The sequence below is a fragment of the Phacochoerus africanus genome, chromosome 8, assembly GCF_016906955.1.
Source record: "Phacochoerus africanus isolate WHEZ1 chromosome 8, ROS_Pafr_v1, whole genome shotgun sequence".
Taxonomy (NCBI): Eukaryota; Metazoa; Chordata; class Mammalia; order Artiodactyla; family Suidae; genus Phacochoerus; species Phacochoerus africanus.
Genome location: NC_062551.1, coordinates 108,529,563 through 108,552,311, shown reverse-complemented (window position 1 = coordinate 108,552,311; position 22,749 = coordinate 108,529,563). Strand labels below are relative to the sequence as shown.

At 39.1% G+C, this 22,749-nt stretch overlaps 1 protein-coding gene across 6 annotated transcripts in view; it reads left to right on the top strand.

Moving 5' to 3' along the window:
• OSBPL1A (oxysterol binding protein like 1A) overlaps positions 1-22,749 on the top strand; it is a 221,513-nt gene that overhangs the window by 188,194 nt on the left and 10,570 nt on the right. For all 6 annotated transcript variants that reach the window (XM_047793943.1, XM_047793944.1, XM_047793942.1 and 3 more), the window contains 3 exons: positions 14,106-14,240; positions 15,254-15,351; positions 16,334-16,516. In XM_047793943.1, the coding sequence (XP_047649899.1) occupies positions 14,106-14,240; positions 15,254-15,351; positions 16,334-16,516 (416 nt within the window). The remainder of the gene's footprint in view (positions 1-14,105; positions 14,241-15,253; positions 15,352-16,333; positions 16,517-22,749) is intronic.

Here is a 22,749-nt window from a genome sequence, read left to right as displayed (position 1 = left end):
GGGGGCACTTGGGTAATGGATGGCAAAATTTACTATTTTATAAATCCTTAGATTCCCTTTACCATAACCGTCCACATCACCTCCCTGACGTCAGTCAGTCAAGGCTTCTAAGTAAAGTTCCCTTAAATCTTCTCGCCTGACCCTTGACCAACTAAAATGATGGAAATTTTAAAGCATGTGAGTCCTGAGCTGCTGAAGAACTTATCTTTCTTAATTTTTCAACTTACTCTGCAGCCTGGGAGTACTCCAAGAACTTTCCCTGTCCTGGGAAGTATAGTCACTTTATAAAACCAAAATTTTCATTTTGGTGCTTGAAAATCCTTTCAGCTGGTGCTTGGGCATTTTTTGAATGCCCCTGTTCTCTGCATGGGGTTAATGTCATCTGAGACTTCCTAAATGTAATTTCCAAGGAGCTAATCCCAGAAACGCTTCTTTTAAACAGGTATTTTTCTGATCCTACTGCACGGAGAGTAATTCAGCTCACCTCTCTGTAGCTGGATAGCAGGATTTATCCCAGCCTTGCTGCTTCCTGTCTGAGACCCTGGCCAAGTTGCCTTGACTCCCCAAATAAAGTTAGGAGAACAATTTCTGCCTTATCACTGTATTGAGAGATAAGATAATTTATATAAAATGTCAACATTATTATCAGTGGTTAATCACACTTGAGAATCAGACACCTGGAGACTTACTATATTTTGATTATAGTAAGACTCATCAGAACAAATCAAATGTATACAGACAAATGTATACATTCTTTTATTCTTTTTTTTTTTCTTTTTTGGCCGTCCCATGTAATATGGAGTTCCAGGGCCAGGAACCAGATCTGAGCCACAGTTGCGACCCTACTCTGTATCTGTGGCAACATCAACTCCTTAACCCACTCACTGTGCTGGGCCGGGGATCAAACCTGAGTCCTAGCACTCCAGAGATGCTGCCAATCCCTTTGTGCCACAGCAGGAACTCCTAGACAAATGTAGATACTCTTTTGTGTGTGTGTGTGTGTGTCTTTTTAGGGCCACGCCCATGGCATATGGAGGTTCCTAGGCTAGGGGTTGAATTGGAGCTGTGGCCACTGGCCTACACTGTAGCCACAGCAACTTGAGATCTGAGCTGTGTCTGAGACCACAGTTCATGGCAACACCAGATCCTTAACCCACTGTGTAAGGCCAGGGGTTGAACCAAAGTCCTCATGAATGCTAGTCAGATTTGTTTCTGCTGAGCCACAACTTTTTTTTTTTTTTGGATATTCTTAAATAAAATATTGATTATACATATTAGTCTCTTAACTGAAATTTTCAGGACAAAAAAATTATATCCTACAGGATTAGTGTTTTTCAGACCCTTAGTAAACATATATATATCATTGTAATCCAGTATATAAATATGAACATATGTGTGTGTGTTTAAAATTCAAACCAGTTTCACAGAACAATACTCATCACTATGAGACCTATTTTTTGTTAGATTAATGCTGATTCCAGCTCATTAAATAGATTTTGTAATCTGCAAATGAATGAAACCCACAGTTATTATAAGAATCGTATCATGTCTGTCTAAGACTTGTTGGATCAACAGAATTTGTATGAAAACCGCAGGTGTGGTTAGGTCTTTTTGGCCGTCCTGGAAAGTACAGCTTTCTGTATTTCTCTTGCTCATATCTGTTGCCTGCCATCTCCTCTCTCATTGATGTGTCAGATTTAGTAGTGGTGTTATGAGTTTGTATAGACTGGTGACCACTAATCATCTCGTTTTTGTCTAAAGCAACCATTCTGTCTAAATGGAAGCTAACCATTTTTTAAAAGATGGAAAATAATATTATGTTGGCTTGTACCTGTCATATTTTGTAAGATACTTTCTAGAAGCATGGTTTTACTTTTATTTTTAGGTACAGAACTGTTTGTGCAAATAAACACTAGGGCTGAGTCATAAATAAAATAAAGCAAATAAAAGCAGAGCTATTCGGGTTGAAAGGGAACCATGGAATGTTTTGGAACCTGTATCTGTAGAACTTAATGAATAAAATCACAGAGAAAGAGATGCCGGGGAAGTAATATTTGGGGAAAGTGTTCTCCCCTGGGGTTTTATATAAGAGACTAACATTCTCTTGGAATATTTATTAACGTGAATTGAAAGGCAGTTATCTGGCATTTGAAGTATTATTCTTTGGGTCCTGTTGTGGGCTCCCGCCATGTGGGCAGAGAAGTAGTCCAAAGGTGTGAGTGTTAAGCAACAATAGAGGTTTAAAGTGTGGTATATCTTGAGAGAGAAATGCAACTAACATTACTAGAATAAATTTTAAAGGTAATATTTGGTATCAGCCCCTCCACTATCTGCCTCCTTATACCCCCTCAAAGGAAAACAAGTCAAAAAATTAGACGATATTGGTATCCATAGATTTTTCTCACACTTAACTTCAAAGTGAAGGCATTTCTTAAAACACCACCATCCCACTTTTATGATGCTATTGCACTTAACATTCTAAACACTTTACTCCAGGTCCTTTTTCTGTGGGTAGATCTCAGTTACAGAGCTATGCACACGCCCTTCAGCTGGCTTTTTCTGCAGCTTCACATTCCCAGTTTCTTAATTTCATCGTAACAACTCTTAAAAGTACTGGGGGAAGTTTGTTATCAAACTATAGCTTTTCATGATTTCCCACTGACTTAAGGAATGTAAAAGATCAGAGTGGGGGAGTGTGGACATCCTGCTGGAAACTTCCTATTTCCCCTCTCAATTGGGGTCTGCTCCCAGCTTTTTCAGAAATCAGTGCTACTCATTTATGATGATAGTTTTATGCCATAGTATAATTAAGACATGGCCTTTTTTTTTTTTTGCCATGTCCAAGGCACATGGATGTTCCAAGCCAGGGATCGAACCTGTGCCTCAGTGGAGACTGGAGCCACTGCAGTGACATACGTGGTTTTTAAGAATGCATGATAGGAGTTCCTGTCATGACTCAGCAGAAACGAAATCTGACTAGTATCCATGAAGACACAGCTTCGATCCCTGGCCTCGCTCAGTGGGTTAAGGATCCAGCGTTGTCCTGAGCTGTGGTGTAGGTTGTAGACACGACTCAGATTTGGCGTAGCTGTGATTGTGGCATAGGCCAGCAGCTACAGCTCTGATTCTACCCTTAGCCTGGGAACCTCCATGTGCCATGGGTGCAGCCTGCCCCCCCCAAAAAAAAATACTTGATAGGCACTTATCTGCCAGGTGTGATCTCAGTCCAGCTGCATCTTGATCAGGAAGGAAAGTCATTGTCTTCAGGCATTTGTCATCCTGGGCCTCAGTGCCCTGCAGCGCCTCCTCTAGCCGGGGTCACCTTGTCCCATCCTCCACTGCCACATAAATACACATTTTGCTTTGCTTTTTTCTAAAAAGAGTATGGAGACTTAGATTTCCAAAACGATACCCTTTTTCCTCCCAATCTGTTTTGGACAGGATTATGTTACCAACTGTTGGGTTATACTATATGAAACGAATACTTTACATAACTGGAATTCAACCCCAAATCTCTGTGGTTGAAGCATTTATCAAGCAGATTCTCATCTCGGAATTAATACTGATGTTGACCAGCAGTTTGAATTCCTTGTTCCGTATTTCCTCACCCCCATTGTCCTTTTGTTAAAGAAGTCTAATCTCATAATCCTCTTGTCCTCTGTTTCCCCTGTTTTCCTTCTCTTCTTCTCTCTCATACAGTTCAGGCTCATGAGCAGGACTCTTCCAGAGTTAGGTCATGGGTGTCCACACTTAAGTGACTTTGGCAACCAGGGCCAGCCCCACAGGGAGGCAAGAGAGGCATCCAGGCACAGAACTTGAGTAGGTCCCTGCACTGGAGGCCATGTCTGCTAAGCAATGTCGTGGAGTCATAGAACATTAGTGTTGGATTATTGTGAGAGATGGAGAAGGTCTGTTAGATTATAAATATTGAGTTTCTAAAGAGAAAAAGGATCCCCTCTCATGGTATCCAGTGGAACCAAATTCCATGGAGATGTGAATACAACAGTTGAAAACTTCATGGTTCCATTTGCTCCTTTAACTACGATTTCCGTGCCCTATTTACTGTAGAATACTATCCTAACCTAATTTTTCCTTTTTGAAGCCCTTTTATTGATTATCCTATTATACTTCATTATCACAAAAATACATTAAAAAATTAAAATTAAGGAGTTCCCGTCGCGACGCAGTGGAAATGAACCTGACTAGGAACCATGAGGTTGTGTGTTTGATCCCTGACCTCCCTCAGTGGGTTAAGGATCCGGTGTTGCCGTGAGCTGTGGTGTAGGTCACAGATGCAGCTCAAATCCGGTGTGGCTGTGGCTGTGGCTGTGGCATAGGCTGGCAGCTATAGCTCCAATTTGACCCCTAGCCTAGGAACCTCCATATGCCGTGGGTGCAGTCCTAAAAAGACAAAAAAAATTTAAAAATGTGTATTTTATGACTATAGGACTTCTGTACTAAAAGTTCCAAGTTATTCTTACAAATACTACTGTATGAGTAAAACAGTAAACATTATAAAATTTATGAAAATATAAAAGATAAAACATTATTCATAAATGGATTTTTTTCCACTTGGGTTTAGCTATTTGAGAATGAATATCAGTGCCTTGCTAGAATGAGACAAGATTTTCAGTAACAATTATGTTCTTATTTTTTAATGGACTCCAGGATAAGAAGCCTTGCTCATATTAATAGATAGGAGTAGGAGTGCTGTGTTTTTCTAATATCTAGCAATATCGTTTGGTTCTTTGCCCTTTCCCCAACTATATATCAAAAATCAGCTGAAATGTGTTATCCATCAAAAATAATTTTTACAGCTCAATCGGGACTTCCTTCAGCGTTATCAGAAACATTGGAAACCTGTGATTTGCAGAAGGTCTTGTTTCCGTCCCTTGGTGTCACTGGCATCTGGTTCTCAAGCGAATGTAGCAGAGAAGCTTCGCTCTCAACTCCAGTTCCTATAACTCACTCACATATACTTTGCAGTAGAGAAGGGGTGGAGAAAATGAAGTATTTTTCACTGAAACACACCTTGCCAGTATAATATTTTTTCATGAAATGCTTTTATCTTACCATGAGCTTTACATTTTTTTCCCTCAAAACCTCAGATTCAGCTCATTCCTTGATGCAGGAGGCCTGCCACCTGACCTCAGAACCAGGCGCATCCTGGGTCAGCTCACTGTCAGGACTGTCATGTCATTTGGGGGTTCAGATAAACACGTTGGTGTGTGTCACTGTGACAATGATCCCATTCCTGAATTCTGCACATAAGACAGGTATAGCTCTAGGTAAGATTTGGAGCTTTGCCAAAGTTGGTACATTGTAAGTACTGACTTGAGAGGCAGGAGGCAGAAGAAACGAAGTAGTTAAACATCTGTCATCTCTGCCACCTTACTCTACAGTGATCTGGAATCAGAATATCCCAATGTGGGAGAAACGGCCAGAGACCTCACTTCTCTCAGGTCTTGCCTTGAGGGAAACAGGAATTCATGGAGTCCTCTGTGGAGTCACAGTGCCTTGTTTAAAAGAGGCTTCATTGGAAGTTGCTGTTGTGGCTCAGCGGGTTAAGAACCCGACACGGTGTCCGTGAGGACCTGGGTTTGATCCCTGGCCTCTCACTCTGTGGGTTAAGGATCCGGTGTTGCCCTGAGCTGTGGCGTAGGTCACAGATACAGCTCAGATCCAGTGTTGCTGTGGTATAGGCCAGCAGCTGCAGCTCCGATTCAACCCCTAGCCCAGAATCTTCCATATGCTGAAGGTGTGTCCCTGAACAGAAAAAAGGAAAAAAAGAGGCTTCATTGGCACAAGTCCTGGTTAAACTCGTAGATGACAGAGCTCTTGTGGGAAGGGAGGTGACCAAGTAATAGGATGGGAAGGAGACTTTTGACCTTCCCAAGCCCTGACATGTAAGAAGGATACACTTTTCCTTCCTTGGGAGCTGCGGGAGGTGGGGCTGTTTTGGTCGCAGGACCCAGGGCCTACCCAAGTTGCAGAAGGCACATCCAAGGAACGGAGCCAGGGCTGCTCCCCACACCTGCCCAGCAGCGAGGAGCTGGGAAGCCCGCTTAGTGCTTGGCTCACACACCTGGGTGAGGACCCTGCCGGCTGACTTAGCATAACACCAACGCTGAGCTGCTCTTTCTGACCCAGGTCTGAAATAGTTGTACAGTTGGACATTAACAGTGCTAGGCGTTAGCATATATAAAATATTTTCCATTTCAGTTGGGATCAAACTTGGCCTTGCCTTAGGGTTGTTTATATGTTGCTCAAGTGACAAAGCAGTCTTCTCTCTCTCTCTTTTTTTTTCTTCTCAGTTTGTCATCTGATGAGCAACTGCAATTAAGAGTTTCTTTGGTTTCATCATTGGTTGCTATTAATTTGCATGGATAAATTTAAACTTTGCTTTTAGCTGGGTCACAAGGTAGAATTGCTAGGCATAAATATTTTATTTTTCCAGCTGACTGAAGCTCTCAGTGATAAAAGTATTCTAGCTCATGTTTCTTCCTGAAACTTGACCTTCATAATATGCATTGTTGTTTTTCCCATTATTGGAGTATGCACAGTACTTATTAGCTGTATACAATACCTAGAGGATTCAGTACCAAACTTCATTGTATTGTCAGTAAAAATGGTGTCTCTGAAGAGGGAACGAACTATAGTTTGTGTCACTGAGTTTTTCATTATATATCCATGGGAATGTATTTTTAACAGTTAAAATATCTACAGTTGTTTGAAAGTAATCCCAGACTAATAGAGGCAATACAATTGCAAGCCCGTTGCTATATTTTAAATGCCATGTTAGACTCTTCTGACTGTCAGGGTTGTTTCTGTACCTTCTAGATCTCTATGTATACATTCCCTCTGGCCTTATTCTGTCCCTTCCATTCCCTGTTACCTGGGCCACAAGTGCACCTTTTCATTTCCTTGAATGCTTACATTCTGGGTCACTAACAGAAGCAGGAAGGTGTTTCAGGTATTCTAAATTACAAACTTGAAGACCCATTAAGGATTTGGAGAGCTTTTCAAAAGATTAAGAAAGAATCTCCCCATTGAATTAATGATAAAACCATGTCCTTTGTCCCTTGGTCTCCAGAGTTGACCCCATGCTCTTTTTCACTGACTTGTTAACTGGTGTTGTGCAGCAGGTGGCTCCTAGACACGTGATTGTCCCATTCTTCCTTACATATTTTCTCAGGGGGACATATGTGAGGGTTTGGCAGTATATACAGCGCTGCTTTATAGATGAAAGGTCAAGTCAGTCCCTAGGCCGGGATTCCTGTCCAAGCCTCATAATTACGGAAGAGCCAAAATGCCTTGCACGCCCAGCATGACGCTTATTCCTTCAGTGAGTATTTAATAGTCATTTTAGTATTTTTTTTTTTTTAATGGCCACACCTGTGGCAAGTGGAAGTTCCCAGGCCGGGGACTGAACACTCACCACAGCAGCCACAACACTGGGTCCTTAACCTGCTGCACCACAAGAGAACTCCCCATTCAGGTATTTTTAAGGGAAAAAAGTTCAGAATCAAACTTACAGGTAAAGTTCTTCATTCCTTTAATGAATAAATCCTCTAAATTCATTTAATATACATCTCACCCTGCTGTTGTGCACAACAGAGTGAGATGTAGAAAACAAGACAGCTGAGCCAGAAGCGGCACAGTTCATGTCACTTAGCATCAGGGGCCAGGGATCGACTCACATCCTCATGGGTACTAGTCAGGTTGGTAACCCGCTGAGCCATGATGGGAACTCCCTCAGAAGTTATTCCTTTTTTTTTTTTTTTTTTTTGTCTTTTTGCCATTTCTAGGGCTGCTCCCACGGTATATGGAGGTTCCCAGGCTAGGGGTCTAATTGGAGCTGTAGCCACCTGCCTACGCCAGAGCCACAGCAATGTGGGATCCAAGCCGCGTCTGTGACCTACACCACAGCTCACAGCAACACCGGATCCTTAACCCACTGAGCAAAGCCAGGGATCGAACCCGCAACCTCATGGTTCCTAGTCGGATTCGTTAACCACTGAGCCACGTCGGGAACTCCAGAAGTTATTCTTTAAAGCACAGCACCGTACCCTGGAACCTAGGACTAAAATAACCCAAGTGAATTTTCTTGCTCCTCTTTTTCCATCAGGCCATGTACACTGTGTTTTTCTTATGTCTGTTTTATGACTAGCCTATTTGGCAGTGTTTATGGTGTAAGGTGGTCTGTGGTGCAGGCTGGCCAGCTTCCCCATCCTTTCTTTTGCCAGGCTGAAAGCTTTAGATTTTTAAATAGTTTTTCTTGTTTTTCCCCTATTAAAAGAACAATACATGTCCATTTTAGGAAATTTAGAAGATACAGAAAAGCATGAAGAGGATTATTGGGATTACACAAACCACCAACTCCTAGGGACACCCACTGTTAACTTCTTGGTATTGTCTTCCAACATTTGTCTAAAAAGACACGTGTTTTAAAAAACTATAATAGTTTTGAACATGTTGCTTTGTAACTTTTTTTTTTTTACACATTTTGCCATGTGAACAATTGTGTATCATTAAACAAGAGGGTTCTGACTTGAGGGAGTTTGTATTCCAGTGAAAGAGTTAGAAGAGTATAGTGCGATGTGATAAATGCCCAATAGGAGTCAGTTCTGTGGGCTCACACAGGAGCACGTGGGGCAGGGCACCTGCAATGTGCTTCTCTCCCTCAGGTGATGAAAATGCAGTAGAGTATAAGATACTATCCCTTTGGAGTTCCCACTGTGGCACAGTGGGTTAAGAATCTGACTGCTGTGGCTCAGGTTGCTGCAGAGATGTGCAGGTTGATCCCTAGCAAGGATCCAGTATTGCTGCAGCTGTGGCTCAGATTCAAGTCCTGGCTTGGGAACTTCCACATGCTGCAGGTGTAGCCATTAAAAAAAAAAAAAAAAAGACTATAAATGCATGGATTTATTTCTGGGCTCTCTGTTCCATTCATCTTTGTGTCTATTTCAGTGCCAATTCTATACTGTTTTCATTCCTATATCTTTGTAAGACAGTCTGAAATCAGGGAGCTCGATGCCTCCAGTTTTGTTCTTCTTTCTCAAGATCACTTTCGCTATTCATGATCTTTTGTGTTTCCTTACAAATTTAAGGATTGTTTTTTCTATTTCTGTGAAAAATGCTATTGGAATTTTGATAAGGATTGGATTCAGATCAATCCTTTAGATCACTTTGTGTAGCATGGACGTTTTAAGAATTTTTGTATTCCGTGAGTACAGAGTATCTTTCCATTTATTTGTGTCTTCTGCAGTTTCTTTCATTAATATCTTACAGTTTTCAGTGTATAAATCTTTCTTGACCTCTTGGTTAAATTTATTTCTGAGTATTTTATTCTTTTGTAAATGAGATTGTTTGCTTAATTTAGCTTTCTCGTAGTTTGTTTTGAAACACAACTGATTTTGGTATGTTGATTGTGTACCCTGAAACTTGACCGAATTCATTTATGATCCTAATGGTGTTTTGGTGGAGTCTTTATTGGTTTCTGGATATAATATCATGGCATCTGCAAATAGAGATGATTTTACTTCTTCCTGCTTGATTTGGATGCCTTTTCTTTTTCTTCTGTCATTACTCTGGCTAGAACTTCAGTACTATGTTGAAAAAAAGTGGTGAGAATGGGCATCCTTGTTTTATTTCTGAGCTTATAGAAAGAGCTTTCTTTCAGCTTTTCACCACCGAGTAATGATGTTAGCTGTGGGCTTGTCATCTATGGCTTTTATTATGTTGAGGTATATTTCCCCAACCCACTTTGAGAGTTTTATCGTGAAAGGATGTTGAATTTTGTCAAATGCTTTTTCTGCATCTTTTGAGATGATTATATATTTTTATCCTTCATTTTGTAAATGTGGTGTATCACATTTATTGATTTGCATGTGTTGAACCATCCTGCATCCCTGGAATAAATCTCACTTGATCATGGTATATTTTAATGTATTATTGAATGTATTAATTGAATTCAGCTTACTGATATTTTCTTGACTTTTGCATCTCTCTTCATCAGGGATATTGACCTTAATTTTCTTTGATTTTGGTATCGGGATAATGCTGACCTTATAAAAATGAGTTTGGAAGTGTTCCCTCCTTTTTTTCATTTTGTTTGTTTTGAATAGTTTGAGAAGGATCAATATTAATACTTTGTTAAATACCTGGCACAATTCACTAATGAAGACATATGGTCTTAGACTTTTGTTTGTTGGCAGGTGTGTATTTACTTTTTTTTTTTTTTTTTGTCTTTTGTTGTTGTTGTTATTGTTGTTGCTATTTCTTGGGCCGCTCCCGCGGCATATGGAGGTTCCCAGGCTAGGGGTCGAATCGGAGCTGTAGCCACCGGCCTACGCCAGAGCCACAGCAACACGGGATCCGAGCCGCGTCTGCAACCTACACCACAGCTCACGGCAACGCCGGATCGTTAACCCACTGAGCAAGGGCAGGGACCGAACCCGCAACCTCATGGTTCCTAGTCAGATTCGTTAACCACTGCGCCACGACGGGAACTCCTATTTACTGTTTTAATCTCCTTTCTTATAATTGATTCCTTCAGATTTTCTATTTCTTCATGTTTCAATTTTGGCATATTGTATGTATATTTCTAGGAATTTATCCATTTCTTCTAGGTTGTGTAGTTTGTTAGATGCTTATTTATAGTAGTCTTACAATCCTTTGTATTTGTGCATCAGTTGTAATACCTCCTTTCATTTATAATATTACTTAAGTCCTCTCTCTTTTTTTCTTGTCTATTTCGTCTTTTTAAAAAAACCAGCTTTTAGTTTGATATTTTTAATCTCTGTTTCATTTATTTCCATTCTGATCTTTGTTATTTTTCCCTCTACTAACTTTGAAGTTAGTTTCTTTTTCTAGTTCCTTAATGTGTCAAGTTAGGCTTTTTGAAATCTTGTTCCTTAGTGTAGGCATTTATTGCTATGAATTTCTTTCTTAGAGCTACTTTTGCTGCATCCCATAGTTTTATATGCTCTATTTCCATATTCATGTCTTGCTATTTTTTATTTCTCTTTTGATTTCTTCTTTGGACTGTTGATTGTTCAGTAGCTTGTTGTTTGCTTTCACATATTTGTGAATTTCCTAATTTTCTTTTTGTACTTTATTTCCAATTTTATACTATTGTGGTTAGAAAAGATCCTTGATTTGATTTCAGTCTTTTTTAATTTACTGACTTATTTTGTGGTCTCATATACAATCTATCCTGTAGAATGTCCCAGGTATGCTTGAGAAGAATTGTGTTTTCTACTATTGGATGGAATGTTCTGTGTATGTCTCTTAGGTCTTTTGATTTAATGTGTTGTTTAAGCCTGTTGTTTCCTTACTAAGATTTTCTATCTGATACATATACCTTGTTGAAAGTAGAGTATTGAAATCCCCTACTTTTATTGTATTGCTGTTTCTCCTTTAAGATCTGTTAATGTTTGTTTATCTATGCATCCATGTTGGGTGCATAAATATAATTGTTATGTCATCTTGATGAATTGACCTCTTTACATTACATAATGACTGTCTTTGTATCTTATTACATTCTTTGGCCTAAAGTCTGTTCTGTCTGATATAACTACCCCTGCTTTTGTTTGTTTGTTTGTTTCCATTTGCATGGTATATCTTTTTCCATCTCTTGCTTTCCATCTGTGTGTGCCCTGAGAGCTGAAATGAATCTCTTGTAGTCAACAGAGTTGGGTCTTGGTTTTAGGATTTTTTTAATCCATTCAGCCACGCTTTGTCTCTTGGTTGGATGATTTAGTCTATTTGCATTCAAGGTAATTACTGATAGGTGTGGATTCACTATTGCTATTTTGTTCAGTATTTTCTGACTCTTCTGTAATTCCTTTGTTCCTTTCATCTTGCTCTCTTCCTTGGTGATTTGGTGATTTTCCATATGCCATGGGTGTAGCCATAGAAAGACAAAAAAAAAAAGAAAAAGAAAGAAAGAAAGTGAACATGATTGAATGTACAGATTGGAAGTAGCGCTCCTCCTTTCAATGTTAAAAGTAAATCTGACTTCAGGGCAGCTTTGGTAGAAGTAGAAATTGATACAGGCTTTTGGAAGGCATTCAGCTTGATAATAACTATAAAAATTTTAAATAGTACACACCTTTGACCCAAAAATTCCCCTTACAGAAATTTACTTTAAAACCATGTTTTCTCATGTTTTAAAAGATAAGATTGAATAGTTCATGGTTATGTCTGTATATAGACTTCCTAAAAATTAACAAATACATATAGCACTTACTAATGTTCCCAGAACTGGTCTAAGTGTTTTGCAAATATTAGTCTTATAACAGTGCTTTGTAGTTGATTATATTATATACAGTTATATTAGTGACATGTTATTGATAAGGAAGCTGGCTAGAGTTTAACTTCGCCAGTCACACAGCTAGTAAAGGAGAAAGCCTACGGTGGAACTCAGTCGATTTCTGAGTTCTTACCACTGCATAGATTAGCAATGGCAAAGTATTAGTTTTGTTTTGTTTGTCTTCTCCTTAAAAATATCATGAAGATATTTTTAAGTAGAAGAAAGAGAGTCTGAAACATCTCAATTAAGACAAGCCTTGGTAGCCCCAGCTTTCTTGACTTGGCCCCGACAGTGAATTTCTGCACTTACTGAGATCTCAGGGTATGTGCATTGGAGGCTTCTTTTCTTTATTTCCTCATATTCCTGTTCCTTGTCTTCCCAGTGAGGCAGCAGTAAACCTACCATTTCTTTTCATTACATTGAGCTGCTGCATGTCTGACTGTGTTCTACAGTATTTTATGTTAATGCGCTTCCTCTTTTTCTTCTTCTTTTTTTTTTTTTTTTTTGATTTTTTTAGGGCCGCATCCATGGCATATGGAAGTTCCCAGGCTAGGGGTCAAATTGGAGCTATAGCTGCTGGCCTGCACCTCCAGCCACAGCAGCTTGGGATCCCCAAACCACTGAGTGAGGCCAGGGATCGAACCCAGATCCTCATGGATCCTAGTCGGGTTTGTTAACCACTGAGCCACGAAGGGAACTCCCAGCTTATTCTTTTTAATGCATTCCAATTGTAGTTTTGTGAGGGTTACTTTAGCTGTGCAGATCCGTAAGAGCGGATTTATTTATTTATTTATTGTCTTTTTTATTTGTAGGGCTGCATAGGTGGCATATGGAAATTCCCAGGCTAGGGGCTGAATCGTAACTATAGCTGCTGGTTTACACCACAGCCACAGCAACGCCAGATCCAAGCCACGTCTGCCACCTATACCTCAGCTCACAGCAATGCTGGATCCTTAACCCACTTAGCGAGACCAGGGAGCCTCATGGATACTAGTCAGGTTTGTTAACCACTGAGCCACTATGAGAACTCCCAAGAGTGGATGATTAGAGGAGAGGAAGGAAGTCAGAGCTAAGAGGTGGCATTCAACCTGGATGGTGCCTTGGGGTTCGTCACCTGACCATGTGACTCTACTCAGAAGGCTTCGTGAAAAACCTGATTCCCACCAGAAAGGTAAATAAGGGTAGGTGGAAGGTTGAGGAGACCGCTGGAATATTCCAGAGAAAACCATGATAAGTTTGTTACCTAATGGATTTTTTAAAGAACTCATGGTGTTACTGTTGGGTGGCAGGATATGGTAAACACAGTTGAAAGGTTACAGTTCAGATCAGAGGACCCCTGCTCATTCATTGATATTTTTGGAAGTCTACTGTGATTGTGTTATTCTAGCAGACAGAATTTAAAACCTAGTCTGTGAAATACGCAACAACCTTTTAGTACCCCAGTTCACAACATAGAGTAGATTGGTATGCTCAGAAAATTTCAATGTTAGTCAAAAAGAGTCTGAAATTTCTTTGAAAAATTATCCACAAAAATGGTATATGTGATTGCTCCTTAGCCAACCATGAAGATTTTTGGTCTTTGTGTCTCTATCACCTTTGTATGCCATTTCCTAATTATAATCTGAGGCAGACTTCTTATTAATAATCATCATCTCATTGTCCACCAGTCAATTGCAAGTAGACTGGGTAATCTTTTATTTCCTTACCAGGTACGTGTTCTGTACAGACAGCAGCAGATGCGGTCACCGTGAATGTTGACCATCACAGTTTCCATTTTCTTGTTAAATAGGAGCTCTCCAAGATCACCATGCCCGTTATATTTAACGAACCTTTGAGCTTCCTCCAACGACTCACTGAATATATGGAGCATACATACCTCATCCACAAGGCCAGTTCACTGGCCGATCCTGTGGAAAGGATGCAGGTATGTGTCAAGCAAGCACTGGGAAAGGTTTAAAGTCTCACAAGACTTCTGTGCCAGCAGCCCATCTGTGCTCTCAGCGCACACACACACACAGAGACACAGAATTCACATTAAGTCCATTGTGAGGTTGGGAGATGTTACTGAGACATAGTCACTGTGTTGGCAGTGTCCTCTCTGTTCCTTCCCTTCAACCCTCCAGTCATAGTGCCACCGTAGTTGAAAGACCAATGACAGTTATAAGAGAAGCAGAAGGTGGTCCCAAACCAAACCTGGATGTTGGTGAGCTGTTTCTGAGTCCTTGTTTTAGAAAGTTGCCTTGTGGTAGGGGGGGATAAATTCAACCTTTGCTTCAGACTCTCAGAGTATTTTCAAGAAGGAATGAACATAGACATACACACATAAATTTGTATACTTACACTTATGTGTATATAGAAAGACAACATACTGTTATAGGGTAAAACACAGGACAACAAGGAATTGCACTTTTTAATTTTTTTCTGAAAACATGTATGCGATGTTTACGGATGGACTAGACACAAGGAGAGTATAGTAGATACATTGTTCTCCATCAGACAGAGCAATAGTGTTCTAAATGGAGTCTTTCTGTTCTTTCATTTATATAAATCAATGTTGCCAATGTTGGACTTGGTACCAATTTAATTTTTTCTCTTTGCCCCATCCTAAAGTGTTGTCCTTTTTAGAAATTTTAAAGGAATGAAAAGTGATTTCGGATTTGAGAGTTCTTTAAAGTCCTTGAGAGGAACATGGAGAGCTCTCAGGGTTGTTATAAAAAGCATATCTGGGAATGACCTATAGGAAGAGAGAGAGTAATTTTCACTCTGAATATCCACATTTGCTTATTAAGTTGCTTATTAAGCCATGTTAAAAATACAAAGCAATTTAAACTCCTCAAAACCATTTTGTAAATTACTGTCTTCAGCAGAATTTCAGTTCCCGAAAGAATGAGGAGCAGGCAAGGCTATTTTTAACATCTCCTAATGCTCTGTCCTCAGTGTGTAGCTGCGTTCGCTGTATCTGCTGTTGCTTCCCAGTGGGAACGCACTGGAAAGCCTTTCAACCCACTTCTGGGAGAGACTTATGAGTTAGTGCGGTAAGATCTTTCACTCTATTCCAGGTGGCTAGTTGAATTTGCATGATTTTTATCACTCATAGACACATTATAGATGTCTATTTTATGAGCATTGCCAACATTTTGTATGACTGGAGCAAGTTAATAGCTTTGATGTTTGTCTATGATTGTTATCGTTTTAGAGATTATGTCAAAAATATGGAAACATACATAAAATGAGCCATTGTTAAAAGTAATTACAAGGGTTTCAGTATTCCTGATCTTGTGGAATTAATTAACGTTCTTTCTTCTTATGTAGACCATAAGACACGATTGGGTGTTTTGTTTCATCTTGTTTTGCTTTTTGGCCACACCTGCGGCATGCGGAAATTCCTAAGTCAGGGATCAAACCCACACCATAGCAAGTGACAACACTGGATTCTTGCTGAGCTACTAGGGAACTCCTGGGTTTTTTAATAACCATATAAAATATATTAGCCTAGATTTACACTGTTAGCATAAAGGCCATGAATGTATCTAGAAATGCAGTTCTGTCTACCTGCTATAACTTGCTTCTTTACACACAATTTGGGAATTCATTTGGCTTTAATTTTTCAGAATTTTTCTCTTCCCACCACATGTTTTGATCACACTTATTCCCCAGATGTTTGAAAGGGAACACATTAGATTCTTTATCTTAATATAAATGGAATGATGAGTTTCAAATTTACATGGCTAATATTGTCAACTCATGAAAATCACCCAGATGACTGTGGGTCTTTAGTTTAATATATTCAAGTGGCTAGAGTTATAATAACATTGCAATGTAATAGTTGGATTGCATTTGTACAGTCTTTCATGTTAAGCTATTCTTTCATCAGGATGATAACAAAGAATTGTTTGTCAGACCTGCTTAATACTTTAACATTGTTTTTTGACTGTGAAATGACAATAATATACACATTCCATGATAAGAGTTGATTATGATATTACTTTTTTCTTCCTTTTTTTTTTTAATCTCAAGGGATGACCTTGGTTTCAGACTCATCTCCGAGCAGGTCAGCCATCACCCACCCATTAGTGCATTTCATGCTGAGGGATTAAACAATGATTTCATCTTTCATGGCTCAATCTATCCCAAACTGAAGTTCTGGGGGAAGAGCGTAGAAGCAGAACCCAAAGGAACCATCACATTGGAGCTCCTTGAGTGAGTTGGAATCAAGTCTTTTAACTTTTTTCATGTTCACCTACTCATTTATATACTTATACACAGATCTGACCTCTTTGTTCAGAAGCTGGAGAAAAACTGCTTTTACAGAGTATAAATTATCTCCTTGTGTTTAAAAGAATTTGAGAAATGTGGCAATAGCTAGCCATTGCTAATCAGTCTAGGTATATGTAAAAAACTTGATGTTCAACTGTGGTGTTTGTTCAGATCAATTTTAAGATAAAATAGAGTTAATCACTCTGTGACAGTTCTTATAAGAAAAGCTTTCTGTGTATCATGTTGATAATGTTTAACCATCTTTCAAAATGAATTCACTTTGAGAAATATTGAAATAATTGTGTGGCACATCTTAGACATTAGGTAAATTGAAAGTTCTTTTACAGTTGAAAAAAAGATTTCCATTGAATAGCTTTTCATTTATTTCTTTCATTACTGTCTTGCAGTTTTCAACATACAGGTCTTTCATCTCCTTGTTTAAATTTATTCCTAGATATTTTATTCCTTTTGATGAAGTTGTAAATGGGTTTGTTTTCTTAATTTCATGCTCATGAACTGAAAGAATTAATATTGTTGCAAGGTCCATACTGTCTAAAGCAACATACAGATTCAGTGCAATCCCTGTCAAAATTCCAGTGACTTTTTTTTCTCACAGAAATAGAGCAGACAACCCTGAAATTTGTATGCAACAACAGAAGACTGTAGTATAGCCACAAATAGTCAAAGCATTCTTCAAAAAGAACAAAGCTAGAGGCATCATGCTCCCGAATTTCACCACATTACAAAGCTATTGTAATTAAAACAGTGTCATATTGGCAGGAAAACAGACACATAGATCAAAGGAACAGAATAGAGAGCTCAGAAATAAACCTATGCATGTAGGAGCAATTAATTTACAATGAATGGGGCAAGAATATACAATAGGAAAGAAGTCACTTTAATAAATGGCATTGGGAAAATTGGACAGGCATGTGCAAAAGAGTGAACCTGGACCACTCATACATCACACACAAAAATAACTGAAAGTGGATTAAAGACTTGACTGAACTAAAACCCATAAAACTCATAGAAGAAAACGTTAGGCAGTAGGCTTCTTGACAAAGGTCTCAGTAATGATTTTTTTAATCTGACACCAAAAGCAACAAGAGCAGAAATTAACAAATGGGACTACATCAAACTAAAAGGGATCTGTGCAAAAAAAAAAAAAAGACAAAAGACAGGGAGTTCCCGTCGTGGCGCAGTGGTTAACAAATCCGACTAGGAACCATGAGGTTGCAGGTTCGGTCCCTGCCCTTGCTCAGTGGGTTAATGATCCGGCTTTGCCGTGAGCTGTGGTGTAGGTTGCAGACGCGGCTCGGATCCCGCGTTGCTGTGGTTCTGGCGTGGGCCAGTGGCTACAGCTCCAATTCAACCCCTAGCCTGGGAACCTCCATATGCCGCGGGAGCGGCCCAATAAATAGCAACAACAACAACAACAACACAACAACAACAAAAGATAAAAGGGATCTGTGCAATAAATCAACAAAATGAAAAGGCAACCTACTGAATGGGAGAAAATATTTTGAAATTGATATATATCTGATAAGGGGCTAATACACAACATATATAAAAACTAATACAATTCAATAATGAAAAAAATCCAATTAAATGTGCAGAAGATCTGAATAGACATTTTTCTGAGGAAGAAATACATATGAATAACAGATGCTCTACCTCATTAATCATTAGGAAAATACAAATCAAACCACATGGAGCTATCACCTCATATCTGTTAGAATGGCTGTTATCAAAAAAGAAACAACAAGTGTTAGTGAGGTTGGGCAGAAAAGGGAACCCTTCTACTTTGTGGGAGGGAATATACATATGTGCAACCACTATGGAAAGTTCTGGCCCCTAGAAGTTCCTCCAAAAATTAAAAATAGAGCTACTCTTTGATTTAGCAAATTTACTTTTAATAATTTACCCAAAGAAAACACTAACATGAAAAGGTGTCTGCACCCTTGTGTTCACTGAAGCTTTATTAAACATATACAACAGCCAGTATATGGAAATAAACTAAGTGTCCATCACTGGATGAATGGATAAAGAAATTGTGTTGTGTATGCCCACAATGGAATATTATTCAGCCATGAAAAAGAATGAAATACTGTCACTTGTGACAATGTGGATGGACCTCAAGGGCATCATGCTGAGTGAAATAAGTCAGCAAAAAACAAACACTGTATGATTTCTCTTAAATGTGAAACCTAAAAAATAAATTCCTACATAACTAAACAAACAAACAAACAAAAAAGACAACCAAGCACATGGATACAGCAAAAAAGCTGGTGGCTGCCAGAGGTGGGCTGTGGGAGAAATGGTAAACAGTTTTTGTTTTTTCAGTTTGAATAAGTTGAATAGAGTTTTTAGAAAAGAAAAGATGTAGCTTTAAATTCAAAATCAATTGCAGTTCTCATCAAGATGGAGTAAACACACTCCAGCCTATCTGTCCAACAACCCTGAACAGAAGACATAAAGCAACTATTTGAAGATTCTGACAAATAAATAATCACAGCCCCTTTAGGGAAGGAGAGAAAAACCTTAAGACCAGTATAGCAGTGAGTCTCCTGGTTTTATCACCCCCGCCCCCTTCCCCAAACCTTGCTCAGAGTCAGAGCAGCCCAGATCCCAGAAATGGATTGTGGAAGCTGACAGCAAAGTCCCAGGAGAAGCCCTCTCTTTCTTGTTAGAGCACCGGGAAAGATACCCTGGCAGGATGCAGAAAGTAGGAGAAATCCTTTCTATGTTTCTCATCCAGCCTTATCTCAAAGCAGGTTCCAGGCCCACAGCTACAGTTCTGTGGTGGGGGGGGGCAGTGGCCATCACAAACTTACCTAAAACTCAGGAAAAGTCCTAATTGGCCTGAGGAATTGGATAAGGGGGCTTCTGTGATTCAAGAAGTGTAAGAATTCCTATTACTCTTTTTCTATTTTTTTTCTCTCACCACCTTGCCCCAGAGGGAGACCTGTCGTGGGAGGTACAAAGTGCAGCAGAGAGCTTGCTGGCCTTGGCCAGAGGAAAGATGCCTCTACTATCTGAGAGGGTGGGGGGAGCACAGAGGAGAGGGAGCCCAAGAAAGCCATTCCACAAGGTAACGTCTGAATTCCTAAGCTCATCCTGCTGCTCATTTTGAAATAACCAAAATGGCACATCGGAGGCCTTGAGATCTGAATTGTGTAGGCCGATGCCCAGGTTCCTAAATGGCTCCTGAGGGGTGGCTCTGACTAGCACTACATAGACTTTGAAAATTATACCAGTAGTAGTCTCAAAGGCCATGGAAAGTTTCTGTGTTCTGAAACAGAAACACTGTTGATACCTTAGTACCTAATAAAAACAAAGATCAGAAGATTTTAAGAGGACCCAGATGGAAAAGAAGGAAAAAAAAAAAAAAAAAAAAAGGAGTTCATGTAGTGGCCCAGTGGGTTAAGAACCCAATATAGTGTCTCTGAGGACTCAGGTTTGATCCCTGGCCTTGTTCAGTGTGTTAAAGATTTGATGTTGCCACAAGTCATGGTGTAGGTTGCACACGTACTTCGGATCCTGCATTGCCTGCCGTGGCTGTGGTGTAGGCCAGCAATTGCGTCTCCAATTCAGCCCTAGCCTGAGAACTTCCGTGTGCTGCAGGTGTGGTCTTAAAAGGAAAAAGGAAAAGGAAAAAAAAAAAGACCCAAGTTTCATAATATTCAAATGTCCAGAATACAATCCCAAATTACAAAGAAACAGAAATTTCAATAACTCACAATGGAAAAAACAATCAACAGACTAACCCCAATGCAACTCAGATATTGACATTTGTACCAGACTTTAAAGCAGCTGTTACAACATGTTCCATTGTTAGAATGAATGGAAAGACATTCTAATAAAGAAAGAGAAGTATTTCTGGAAATTTTAGTACTGAAAAATTCAGTAACAAATATAATAACCGGGATAGGCTCTTTAGTAGAATTAAGATGATAAAATATTTACAAGATCCACATGCCGAAAACTACAAAATACTGATGAAAGTAATCAAATAATATCATGTAATGGAGAGACATACTATGTCTCACTGAATTTGGAATCCTAAATGTAATTATGATGTCAGTTCTCCCCTAGCCAATCTATAAATAATCTATGTTAACATAATCCAAATGCAAAGTCCCAGGATGATTTTTGATAGATACAGAGAAGTTGGCTCTAAAATTTGTATGGAAAAGCAAATGAAATAGAACAACCAAGATAATTTTGAAAAGAACAGAATTAATGGACTCCCACATCCTAATTTTAAGACTTGATGCTAAAGGTGTTAGAATCAAGACAGTGTGGAATTGGCAGAAGGATGATACATCCTTCAGTGGAATAGAGAAGAGAGTCGAAAAACTGACCCCACAGAAATGTGGCCAATTGATCATTGATAAAGGTGCAAACACAATTCGGTGAAGAGAGTTCTTCCCACACATCTTGTGGGAACAGTTGGACATGCCTGTGTTAAAAAACAAACCTCAATTTACATCTGAAACAAAACTCAAAATCATAGACTAAAATAGAAGGTAGAACTATATAAAGCTTTGGGAAGAAAACATAAAAAATCTTTATGACCATGGATTAGGCAATGATATCATAAAGATACAATCCCAAAGCACAGTTTTGAAAAGACAAAATTGGTAATTGGATTACGCAAAACGAAAAGCTTCTGCTCTGTGAAAGACAGTCTTCAGAGTAAAGAGACAGGCTGTAGATGAGTAAATACTATTTGCAAATCATTTATCCAACAAAGGACTTGTATAGTATATAAAGAGTATATAAAGAATTCTCAAGACTCAGCGGTTAGGAAACACACAACCCGATAAGAAACTGGGCAAAAGATGTGAACAGATATTTCACTGAAAGAGATACATGGATGGCAAATGAAGCACACAAAAATACACTCAACAGCATTAGTTATTAGAGAAATACAAAAGTAAAATCATAATGATATACCACTGTATACCTATTGGAATGTCCAAAGTCAAAATAATTTTAGCAACTGACAATGCTAAGTGCTGTCAAGGATGTAGAACAGCCAGCTGGTGAGAATCTAAAATGGTAGAGCTATTCCGGGAAATGGTTTGGCAGTTTCTTACCAAGTTATCCATGTGTTAACCACATGACTTGGTAATCTACTTGTAGGCATTCACTCTAGAGAAGTGAAAGCTTATGTTTTTATAAAGACCTGTGCCCAGCTGTTTATGGTAGTAGTATTCATAACCCCCCCAAACTGAAAGCAACACGGTGTCCTTGAGTGAGTGAATGGTTAAGCTATGGTACATCCATACAGTGGAATACTACTCAGAAATGAGAAAAAAAAAAAAAGTCACTGATACCTCGAATTTAAAATACATTACACAACCGAAGAAGCTAATCTCAAAAGGTTACATAGTGTTATATGACATTCAGTTAAATGTCATTCAGGAAAAGGCAAAACTGTTGTAACAGAGAACAGCTGAGTTGTTTAGGGATTAGGGATGGGGCAGGGTTTGACTATAGAGGGGCAGCATGAGCGAATTTAGAGGGGCTGTGATGGAATTGTTCTGTATTCTGATTGTGGTAGTAGTTACCATGATCTGTATACATGCACTAAAACTCACAGAGCTAGATACACCAAGAAAAGCAAATTTTACTGTTCATATATTAAAAATGAATTTAAATATAAATGCATGAAGATGTAAAACAAATGTTTTCAAAAGCAAAGCAGGTAAAACTGGAGCTTATTCATGTACATAAATTTTCCCCCTTGGTTGAACTGCCAAGTATTCTCTCTGGAAAGTACTAAATTGACCTTCAACTTTATTTTATACCTCTGGTTTTTATGTTTTTACCAAACTTTTGATTGCTTAAAATGATTATACACATAGTTTATTTGGAGTTTGCTTGAAGTATAGTTTGTTTCTTAAGCTTTTGCATCCTTTTAAGAACAGTAAGAGTAGTCACATGATGCCTATGTTATGGTGAGTTAACACCGAGAGTTTTTTTAAGTCTTAGAGTTTAGTTGTCTCCAGCAGTCTGATTGGTTATTCTGAGTAATGGCATGTGAGGCAAATGCACCTTTTTTTTTTTTTTTTTTTTTGCTTTTTAGGGCAGCAGCCACAGCATATGGAGGTTCCCAGGCTAGGGGTCGAATCAGAGGTACAGCTGCCAGCCTGCACCACAGCTGCAGC